The following is a 12,622-nucleotide window of genomic DNA, read 5'->3' as shown; positions in this document are numbered from 1 at the left end:
CATCTTTTGAGGCCAAGAACGAATCAAGTCAATATCGAATAATCTGTTTCAAAGTGAAGCGTATTGCAGAGAGAACGTTCTGCTTCAATCGAAACAAATAGAAGTCAGACGGGGCAATGTTTGAACTATAAAGCTGTTGAAGCAAAACTTCCCAACCACTTTATTTTAAGTGCTTTTTAACAGGTACTGCACCATTTTAGACATAAAAAATCGTGTTTCAGCTTCAATTCATATTTCCCTGCTTTTGGATGAATCCTGCTTCCTGCAAATTGCTGACTGAGTAGCTCCCAATGATTTCGCAAGCACTTGTTGAGTTTGACAACTATCTTCATTGAGTAACGCCTCCAATTCTTGGGTATTTCAGTCACGGACAACCAGCCAGAAGATTTTGTTTGAATTTTTTTATACATTTTCAACATAATGATGTTCTTTTTTGTTAGATTTGGAAAATCCAAAAAAGGGAATTACGAATCCCGAGCGTGACGCGGGATTTCATGACTAAAAGCGGGACAATCCCGCGAAAAACGGGATATTTGGCAACCCTACCTTATACCGTGTTCTTTATTAATTTTTAACACCGCGATCTTTGATATTTTTTACATTAAAACGGAGTCAAAAATTATTCTGGGGCCGAATTACCGCGTTCGTGATGGAATGAACTATCGTATCGAAATATAATTTCGATATTGTAATTCTAACAAAATGTAAATTTCATGCTCGATATCGAATGCCGTAATCTCAAATAAGAAAATTACGATCGAATTTACTGGATATCGAATGCGGTAATTCGACCCCTGGTCTTTGAGTAGTTTCAAAATTATGTGTATATAATTTTAAAAATTTTTAACAAATTTTTCACTTTTCAAATCACGATATTTTTACATCGGAATGAGTTTCCATTGAAAAAGTCACTCATATGAGGAACATATTGGATATATTATGTATGTGGAATAGAGTGCTCCAAGATTGTATGGACGAAAAAATGGTACAGGCCGTCGCCCCCTCTAGAATGGTTCTATGTATTGTAGAATGTCGTTGTGTAAAATATTAGGATGATAGGATAAGAGGTGCATTTACAAGGGGAAAATGCAATTTTTTCAGATTTTGTAAAAATTTTGGCATTAAATAATTATTTTTGCAATTTAATTTAAAAGAATCGAAATGTACACGTAATTGTCGTTCTAATAAGATATAAAAGACAAAAATTGGTTAAAAAATGTTAATGTTATTAAAAAATCGCCAGGCCATTAACGTGTTTCAGGCCATTAGAACAAGAAATGTACAAAATTAACATATTTTGATAAATATTATAATAAAAGTATATTTTAACTTAAAATATATCCATATTTACTTGTATATGAGTATTTGTCTTCGTAGGATACCGTTAACCTATTCGCAGGTATGACCAAACAAATTTAATTTTTTTTAAGGCAGTTTCAAAACTCCAATTTCAAATTTTAAAAATTTTGTTAAAAAAAATTGGTATAAATCAATGAAACTATATTATGTATATATTTTAATTATATTTAATTATATTCTCAGGTATTATTGTTTTACTATGTAATATTGTTATTTTGGCCATTATTATGGCTTTATATTACTGAATTGTGATAATAAATAAAAAAAAAAAAAAAATTTCAAAACTTTTTGATCATCACATTGTGAATTATTGAGAACATAATCTTATATATAAATAGGCCACACGTTTTTTTGTGGTACACTTTTAATTATGTTATTGTCCACCAATTTTGATGAAACTTATATGGTTTAAAAGGTTATTTTCTCTAGATGTGCACAATATATTTTTTTTAAAAATTCTTTTCATAAAAGTGGTAAAAAGCATTTTAAATTAGCTTGAAAAACAACAACAACATGTTTATGCACATCTAAATACATGCACGTGCATTTGTACACAAACGTGAAGAATATTTTTGCGTATAAACAAAAGAAACTGTATAATTTCGTTATTAGTGGTCGAATTTTGACCACCAGGCGATCCTAGTAGGGAATAAAAATATGAAAAAAGTATGAAAACACCTTCCGTACCTGCGATTTAAATTTTGAGATTTTCAAGAAAAACTATTTTTTTTTGCCATATTTTGACGAATGAGCCGAATTTCTTTACTGTTATGACTTTTAAGCAAAAGCTATTCAGAATATTATATTCCAGGTAATTTTAAATATAGCCTGAAAGTTTTACTAAAATCGGAAAACGTTAACCCTTAAATCGTGAATGTCAAAGGTCAAATTTTTCAATATTTGGAATTTCTCATGGAAAGATAGCAAAATGTTATATATTTTTGGGCCGATTTTGATGAAACTTAAGGAAAATATAATACATAGTCTAGCATTTACAAAAACTGCAGACAAATTAAAATTAACCCTTAATAGCACTTGGCGTTAAAATTAACCTCAACTTTTAAAATCGCGAAAAACACAGTCAATATGAATGGTGCTAAGTTTAATGTTTTTCAGAATTAAATAAACTGAATCATTCGAGTTATTTTTTAAATCTAATAAAGGGTTAAAATCAATTTTATTATTCAAAAATCCTCCATAAAATATTAAATACGTTATTAAACCAAAAATCAGGTATAAATAAAATATTTTGTCCTTTGAAAAATGTGTGGTCAAAATTGTACAAAAATGTGAACACTTTTCAAAGTGGCTTAGTAGTACTATTTTCTAATACACAATACAATATTTTAAAGTTTGTTTCCTATAAAAAACAATTTTTGATCAGCACTATTGAAATTGACAAATTTTTTTATGGTTTCAGAAGTTTGGGGTCATTTTAACCCCAAGTGCTATTAAGGTTTAATATTAATTTTTCTGCTGTTTTTGTAAATACTAGACTTTGTGTTATATTTTTCTTAAGTTTCATCAAAATCGGCCCAAAAATAAATAACATTTCGCTATGTTTCCATGAAAAATTCCAAATATTGAAAAAATTGACCTTTGACCTTCACGATTTTTTTCGATTGAATTTTTTCCCCTTGTAAACCAGTTAACGTTATCATATCATAATAATATTTTTCACGAGTTTTTACAATACATAGAACCATTCTAGAGGGGGGACGGTCAAAATTCGCAATTTTATTTTTTTGGAGCACTCTAAGTGGAAATTTTATTAAAATCGGAGATGGTAAATCCGACTGCTGTCCGCTTTCACATGGATCCTCCCACAGTTAATGATATGTACGTAACTTCACAAAATATGAGTAAATATCGGATTTTCGAATCAAAAACTCGATATTTATGGATTTCACTTAAACTAATAACACTGTACAACACCAAAAAAATTACGAAGTCCGACCAATAAAATTTGATTGAGGAGAAAAAAAAGACACGAGTATCGGCGTTTTAAAAGTTTACATCTGAATTTCATTTGAGGGGGGAATATTTTTGTAGAATATGTTAACCCACTAAATCCTCAAGGCATGGGTCTTTTATGTCCTTCTTTTAAAAATGAGCAAAAAAGCACCATTACAACAGGGATTTAAGGGGTCTAAATGTTCAGCAAAAATATTACCCGTAAAATTTTACTATAAGTCCCTAAATACACCAAAACGGAAAATTCAACAAGAAAGTCAGAAATAAGACATAAAAAAAGAGTGCCGAGGGTTAATTTCGCATTTATTAAGAATTTTATTTTAAAGAACATTTTAGGTATCAAATGTATTCAGTAAATTTATGCAAAATGTTACGGAGAACATTTTTGTAGAATAACCCTCATTGGTCTAAATCCTCAAGGCATTGGTCTTTTTTGTCCTTCTTTTAACAAAGAGCAACAAACTCCATTAAAACAGGGATTTAAGGGGTTAAAATGTTCCGCAAAAATATTATCCGTGAAATTTTACTATAAGTCCCTAAATACTCCAAAACGGAAAATTCAACCAGAAAGTCAGAAATAAGACACAACAAACGAGAGCTTACGGTTAATTTCGGATTTATTAAGAATTTTATTTCAAAGTACCCCAAAAATTGAACATGCGCACCCATTGAAGAACGCTTATAGCTGGACATCGTATGGTAATGAAGTGGAATTGCATAGATATAAAAAAAATTTATTTTAGTAACTAATGAAGACAAAATTCTTAATAAATACGAAATTAACCGTAAGCTTTTTGTTGTGTCTTATTTCTGACTTTCTGGTTGAATTTTCCGTTTTGGTGTATACAGGGACTTATAGTAAAATTTCACGGATGATATTTTTGCGGAACATTTTAACCCCTTAAATCCCTGTTTTAATGGTGTTTGTTGCACTTTTTTAAAAGAAGGACAAAAAAGACCCATGCCTTGAGGAGTTAGAGGGTTAACATATTCTACAAAAATGTTCTCCGTAACCTTTTGCATAAATTAGCTGAATGCATTATATACCTAAAATGTCCTTTAAAATAAAATTCTTAATAAATGCGAAATTAACCGTAATCTCTCTTTTGTTGTGTCCAATTTCTGACTTTCTGGTTGAATTTTCCGTTTTGGTGTATTTAGGGACTTATAGTAAAATTTCAAGGATAATATTTTTGCGGAACATTTTAACCACTTAAATCCGTTTTAATGGTGGTTTTTGTACTTTTTTAAAAGAAGGACAAAAAAGACCCATGCCTTGAGGATTTAGAGGGTTAACATATTCTACAAAAATATTCTCCGTAACATTTTACATAACTTTGCGGAACACATTTTATACCTAAAATGTAAGGATCATATGGTTTCTTATGAAGATTAACAATAAGAATGTGCCAGAGTTGGTAAACTTTAACTCCCCCTCAAATGAAATTCAGATGACGTTTCTTTTTTTTTTGTCTCCTCTATCAAAATTTATTGGTCGGACCTTGTAATTTTTAAAAAAATTTGATTTTGTTGTATAGTGTAATTTACCTTTTGAGAGCTTTTCACGGCATTTAAATAACACGCAAAGGCATCTTTTGGTTGTCCACAACTTTCATATAATATACCCAAATTTGTCCAAGCGGCCTTATGGTTCTTATCAAGTTGAACTGCACATATATACGCCTGTAATGCATCAGTTGGTTGATTTTGTTGCTGATATAAAACACTAATAATAAGGTACCAAAATAATTAAATTTATAACAAATCTTAATTACAATAATATACCCTATAGAACACCATGTATCAGCATTTCCTTCACTTTTTTCGACTGAATTTCTGTAAGCTATAAAGGCATCGTGAACTTTATTTATTCCTGCGTAGCATCTTCCTAACAAGTATAATGACTGCCCAGATTTTGGATTTGCTTCAATAGCTTTTTGTAAGCATAAAATTGCATAAGATTCTCGTTGTCTTTTATCGCCAAAATACTCAGAGCAATGATACATCCATCCTAAAAAGATATATTAAATAGAAAACATTATATTTGAAAATCATATCATTATGCATTACCAAGTTGCCTATAAATAACTGCTTTTAAATCCAACGTCAGCTCTTTCTCATTAAGTAAGTGTTCATACGCCTCTTTGGCAAATTTATATTTGCGTTGAACTTCATATAGATGTGCAATATGAAAGCGAACTAGAAAAGAGATTTAATATTTTTCAGAAATATTTTTGTATTTTATATGATGTCTTATAAAATTGATTAGGAGGGTAAACAATTAATTTAATTAACTCATAATTTTTAACAAATCTTCTACAATATAGTTTTAAGCGAATTAAAATTGTTTAAGTTAGTTTTTTATATTTGTATTTTGACTACATTCATTTGATACTTAAAACGATTTTTTCTAAATCCTAACAAGTAAAATCGTTAATGGTACCTTCTTAAGCGTTGTTCGCCACTTTTGTATGCTTATACTAACCTTATCGCTAAGGTACATACAACGTATTGATACACGTCACGCTAATGCACATTTATTTATTTTATTTATTATTATACAATTATAACTGAGCCCAATGGGCCATACATAGTTAACAAATTTGTCCACTTTTTTTTCTTAAAAAAAGCTACATTGCAATAAAAAAATTATAATACACACAAACAACTAAATTATCTGAACGCATCGTTTAGAAATAGTAAAACTGAATGCTGCTAGGCGCATTTACTATGCCCCTTTAAAGTCGCATTCAAATATCCAAGATCTGAACGCTTACTTGATGTTTACTACGCGACGTTCAGCTCGTAATAGACCAAGCAAACGTTTTTCTGAACGCAGCATATTAAAAACCAAACTTTCCTACTAGCGACCTGAACGTTTTGTTCAGATTTTTAAAATCAATTAAATAATTCTTCGCTGAACACTCATTTAGCATAACTGAATGCAAAATTCATAGAAACCGTAAAACGTGCCGTTCAGCATAGTGGAATAGTAAAGCAAAACTAAACGCATCGTTCAATAAATCTGAACGGGACGTGTTAAAAATATTTTTGGCAAATTTTTTTAAAACGGCTACAGAAATACCGGGATTCTAATAGAAAAACAACAAATATTAACTTTGACCAAATCTCATTTGTGTGTTTATTTTTGAAGTGAGTGGTTCATATTTTATATACTGACATCCATACATTAAGCTTTGTTAGAGCAACTCAATTTCTATTGCCGGAGTTACAAGGTAAGTTGTATATACATATGTATACCTATGTATTTATGTGAATATTTAACAATTATTGGACATATTATTTAACTAATATATTTGTTTATTATAGAAGCGGGAATCGAGTATAGGCATCTGCATCTATTAAACAAATTGGACCCCGAGCAGATATTCGTAAGAAGCCTTTTAAGAAGTGGAACAAGACAGTATTTAAAAAAGGTGAGTTTATGGTTGTGGCAACCCACAAGTCTTACTTATAAATGCATTATTGCATTTGCATACACAAATCATCATCGCTGCTAATATAAATGACATGCATACATGTATAGATTTTGATCTCTCTCATTCTTTTCACATTCGTCGCCATGTGCACATTTAAACCATTTACATTACTTATCATCCATAAACTTTAACTTAATTTTAATTTTGAATAAATGAATATTTAACATAAATTGGGAACGTGTTTCATTTAAATCGAGAAACCCCCAAATTGGTGACCCCGACGTGATTTTGAGGAATTTCGCACAAATTTTCCAAATGCCAAACGACGACACCACAAGTAACCAGGCAATGGCGCCTAACACGAACGAAACCCCGATACAATGAGTGTCAGTAAAGGTTCCGCCATTTTGGCCCGAACGGCTTGAAATATGGTTCGCACAAGTGGAGGCGCAATTCGATATGGGAAACATCGTGCGAGACCTTTCAAAGTTTAACACCATCGTTGCAGCAATAGAGTCCAACGTGTTAGCTCAAATTTCTGACGCTGTGTTACAGCCACCCGATTCTGGAAAATACGATAACCTCAAAAAGTGCATTATCGAACGTTTCAGTGACAGCGAACAAAAGAAAACACAGAAACTTCTTTCTGACATGGAACTTGGTGATCGCCAACCAAGCCAGCTACTCAACGAGTTACGCGACTTGTCCAAGGACAAAGTTAGCGAAGATTTTTTAAAATCTTTGTGGCTCCAACGCCTGCCGCCAAACGTAAGAGCTATTTTGCAAGCTTCAGATGCCAAATTGGTGGAGCTGGCCAAACTTGCCGACAAGGTCATGGAGGTTAGCGATTACCGACAGGTTTGTACTGTAGAAAAGCCCCAAGCTGAAGCGGCAATCTCCGAAATGAATCAACATATGTCACGGCTTGAAAAAAACTTCGAAAAACTGTTCAACACGAAACGTACACGATCATCAAGCCGAGTACGCCATAACAGCCAGTCGAATGCAACAACAACCCCGTCTTCATAAGAGATATGCTGGTATCATCAAAAATACGGCAACAAGGCTCAAAAATGCCGCTTACCATGTAAGTTAAACAAACAAAAAAACTAAATCTAACACGATTGCCCGCCTCATGATTTTCGACAACAACACCAACACAAAATTTTTAGTCGACACCGGAGCCGACATTTCCATACTACCACCACGATCATCAGACAAATTCAATAAATCGCATTCAACCCAATTCACAGTGGTTTCCCTTATATGAACAAGCGGTCAATAATCAATATCTCCAAAACTAAAAAAGTTAGGGTCTTCAAAATTTGTCACCTCATAGCATGCTCGAAGAACTTAAAGTTTGCAAATTTTTAAGAAAAAATATTAACAACTGTAACCACAGTAGCCCTTTGATCTTTCAAGGGTTAATTGGCTTTTAGATTTGTTTTATGATTTTTTGAAATAAAATATTTCAGTATGAAAATTCGTTTGTTTTAAACAATTTAAGTAAATTTTTAATCCATTTTAATTCATTTGAATTATACACTGAAAAGAAAACTAAATTAAAAAGTTATACAAAGTTATATAATGCAATATGAGGTATTACTAAGTAATATAAGGTAGTAAGGTAAAATAAGACATTAATATACATATATCAAATATTAATCAAATTTAAAACTCCTTGACTTAAACTACTTGTTTTCTTTGTTGGTAAGTTTGTCCTCCAGAAATAAATGGATCTGAACTTAAAACAGGCTATTTAAAAGTTCTGTATTTGTAGCATTGCACGAAATTTTTCGGGTATGTTGCAATCTAAACTGTTTTATATGCTTATTTTTCGCTTCAGCTGCTTCCTCCGATAATTCACACTACTACATGCTTGCTTACCTCAGCTCCATGGATCAGATTTTTATGTACCGATGCAAAAATAAGACGGTGCACAGAGGGATTTTGGTGTCAAAAAGTCAATTTATCAAACACTTAATTTCAAATTTATTTTATTTTTAGAAAATTGAACTAAAGTCCATGCAAGGGTGTTAAGCAAAAATTTACTTAAATTTTCACGCAATTCAGTGGTACAATTTTCCTAATAATACCATTTACCTTTAACATATTTGAAAAATATAACATTTCAACATCAATAAAAAAAAATTATGGGGAAACCATAAACCGTTAAGAAGATATGCCCAAATCTATAAAACTCTAATTATTATTGTATTTTTGATTCCATGGAGAAAAAAAATGTAGCCCCACTTTCCCCAAGCTCTTTTTTTTAATAAAATGAAAGATGGGAGTGTCTTGTTTCGATTAAAAAAAAAGAATAGTTTTCGGAACAGGATGAAAACTTAACATTTTTTGTCGAATAATAAACGAAATATCCAAAAAATTCTTATGTACCAAATTTCTAGACTTTTGCTTGGATATAAACAATTTTATGCGAAAAAATCAATTTGGATTATATGGGTAGTGGGAGTGGACTTTTTTGATAAAATTTATTTTTTTTTTTAATTTAGTCCATATAATTCTCGGTGCCAAATTTCAATGCTCTAGACCACCCCTTATATTTTTTGCTTGGATTGCATGGGCGGTATGCGGTGGGCATGGCCGATTTTAATAAAACTTAGCATACGTTCATCTTTTGTTTCAGAAAATATATGTACCAAATTTCTAGACTTTTACTTGAATAGGAAAAATTTTATGCGAACAAATCTATTTGGATTGTATGGGCAGTGGGCGTGGTCGATTTTGATAAAATTTTATTTGTTTCTTAGTTTGGTCCATATAATTATCTGTGCCAAATTTCAGCGCTCTACAACCACTCCTTATAATTTTTGCAAAAAATGTATGAAGCCATCCCTCTGTGTGTCGGGTTAGTATATTACAGATTACACGCCCATCCGCAAATTTCCGCAACTAACTTCAGCAATTTTATTATCTTAAGAATCAGATTAATACAATGAAAAACAAACCTATGGGGGAATCTTGGGGGAACACAACTAAAACTTTAAGTAAACATCATGAAGTTTTACAAAAAAGTAGCAAACATATAGGTTAACTAAAACATTTATTTCACAAGAATTACAACACAAGTTAGTTTTTATTATTTTCTAAAGATAAAATAAATACCTTTAGCTTCAAAATCCTTTGAAAATAATTTAATTTTGTAGACTACAGCAATTGCAAGACCGTTTTGAAGTGCACTTTTGCTTTGAATTATTCTTCCAGCGTTCAGCTGCGCTTTGCAAATGAATATTTGATCATGCTTTCAATTTTATTTTTAAAAAGTCCCGTTAGATTTACAGTAAAAACCGGTTTGCATTAAAAGGATTCGATATTTAAGAGACACTTTTTTTGGATTTTGTCTAAATATTTTGTGACCGTTTTATTTATTTTTGGCCTATGGGCGGAACCACTGTGCAATTGTACGCAGCAAACGGATCAAAAATAAAAACATACGGCGAACGACGCATTAAAATATCTTTAGGCCTCCGGCGAGAATTTGACTGGAATTTCGTTATTGCTGACGTAACCGACCCAATAATTGGCACCGATTTTTTACAAAAATTCGATCTATTGGTCGACGTGAAAAGAAAACTTTTGATTGACAGAAAAACCCTTTTGGTGGTAAGTGGCGATGCTATTCGCTCTAGTGTCCTCTCAATCTTGCCGTATGATAACACGAATAAATACGCGGCCATTCTGCACGATTACAAAGATTTAGCGATATTTGACCGTAAGAAAGAAACGACACCAAGCAATGTGGCACACCATATAGTGACAAGCGGTAATCCAGTTTTCGCACGTGCGAGGAAATTAACGGGATCCAAGTTGCTAAGGCAGAATTTCAGTATATGCTCGACAATAACATATGTCAGCCATCGAAAAGCTGCTGGGCCAGTCCGCTGCATATGGTGAAGAAGCCCAACGGTGACTGGAGGCCATGTGGTGATTATCGCGCATTAAATTCCATCACTATGCCGGACCGATACCCGATACCATTCATTCAAGATGTCCGATACAATATTTTCTGTAATCGACCTACCACCAGATTCCGATCGAACCAGCTGATGTCCCGAAAACCGCTATTATAACACCGTTCGGTTTGTTTGAGTTCAAGCGGATGACATTTGACATTAGCTACGTTTTCATATACATCGACGACATCTTAATAGCATCGGAATCCGAGGAACAACACGAAAATCATTTACGCACCGTTTTCGACCGGCTTCGTCAACACGACTTAACAATTAATTTCGAAAAATCATCATTTGGAAAAACTGAAATCGATTTTTTGGGCCATACAATATCGACCGCAGGAATCCGTCCAAAGTCCGAAAGAGTTCGGGCAGTGAACGATTTTCCTGTACCTAAAATGGCAAACGAGTTGAAGAGATTTCTAGGGATGATCAATTTTTACCGATCGCTCATACCTGACGCCGCTGTCGGTCAAAAATTATTGCAAGACCTAATACCAGGCAACAAAAAGAACGACACTATACTGATAAATTGGAGCGAACGAACACTACAGGCTTTTCAAGCATGCAAGGACGCTCTCGCCAACGCGTCCCTGCTTAGTCATTTTACGAACGACGCTCCACTGACCCTGACTGTAGATGCATCGACAGAGGCAGTAGGTGCTGTGGTGCATCAAATTGTTGAGGGCAAGAGTCAACCATTAGGTTTCTACTCGAAAAAACTCACACCAACGCAACAGGCATATAGCACATACGACCGTGAGCTGCTTGCTATTTATCAGGGCGTTCAGCATTTTCAATACCTATTAGAAGGAAGAGTATTTACCATTTTCACCGACCACAAACCGCTCGAGTACGCCTTCGGCCAAAAACGAGACAAAACATCCCCCAGAAGAATCCGTCAATTAGATTACATAAGTCAGTTTTCCACCGACATACGCCACATAGAAGGTATAAACAACAATACTGCCGACATTCTTTCCCGAATTAGCAGCATTGAGAAAAGCATTAATTTTGAAACATTATCAGAGGAGCAGACACACGATCCAGAACTGAATGCATTTCTAAACTCCGATAGAGAGCATTCGTTATTGTTAAAAAAACTACCCGTTCCAGATTCTGATCGATCAATATATTGCGATACAAGCAGAAACCTGGTCAGACCATTTGTTCCCATATTACTTAGGCAACAAATACTTAAAAATCTGCACAGCTTATCGCACCCTGGAGTAAGAGCAACTTTTAAACTAGTGTCAGAGCGTTTTGTATGGCCATCGATGTCGAAAGATGTCTCGAACTTCGTCCGATCCTGTTTAAGCTGCCAAAGAAACAAGGTATTTCGACACAATAAGTCTCCTCTAGGCGATTTTGGACCAACTGACCAGCGATTTGATCACATTCACATTGACATCATTGGCCCGCTCCCGCCTGCCAGAGGATATCGTTATTGCCTAATTTGTATTGAATTTCGCGATGGCCAGTGGCCATCCCAATACCGGATATAACGACCGAAAGAATCGCTTTCGCTGTAATTAACGGATGGATTTCAACTTTTGGCGACCCCAATCACGAGAGATTTAGGCCACCAGTTTGAATCGCACCTTTTCGCAGAACTAATGCAGATTCTGGGCGTGCAACATCTAAAGACAACAGCGTACCACCCTCAAGCAAATGGTATGGTCGAGAGGTGGCACCGCACAGTTAAAACTGCAATAAAGTGTCACGCCACAGAAGACTGGTGCTTCGTATTACCCATCGTTTTACTAGGTCTTCGGGCAGCAGTAAAAGAAGACAGCAAATCCAGCCCTGCCGAAATGGTTTTTGGAAGCCCTTTACGTTTGCCAGGCGAATTTTTCCAAGAGTCGAGAATAAACA

At 33.7% G+C, this 12,622-nt stretch overlaps 1 protein-coding gene across 2 annotated transcripts in view; it reads right to left on the bottom strand.

Moving 5' to 3' along the window:
• Utx (Utx histone demethylase) overlaps nucleotides 1-12,622 on the bottom strand; it is a 530,199-nt gene that overhangs the window by 348,320 nt on the left and 169,257 nt on the right. For both annotated transcript variants that reach the window (XM_065501028.1, XM_065501029.1), the window contains 3 exons: nucleotides 5,404-5,532; nucleotides 5,119-5,344; nucleotides 4,882-5,059 (listed from right to left, as the gene is read on the bottom strand). In XM_065501028.1, coding sequence (XP_065357100.1) covers nucleotides 4,882-5,059; nucleotides 5,119-5,344; nucleotides 5,404-5,532 — 533 coding nt within the window. The remainder of the gene's footprint in view (nucleotides 1-4,881; nucleotides 5,060-5,118; nucleotides 5,345-5,403; nucleotides 5,533-12,622) is intronic.

This window comes from Calliphora vicina, chromosome 2, assembly GCF_958450345.1.
Source record: "Calliphora vicina chromosome 2, idCalVici1.1, whole genome shotgun sequence".
Lineage (NCBI taxonomy): Eukaryota > Metazoa > Arthropoda > Insecta > Diptera > Calliphoridae > Calliphora > Calliphora vicina.
This window is presented reverse-complemented; position numbering and strand designations above follow the sequence as displayed.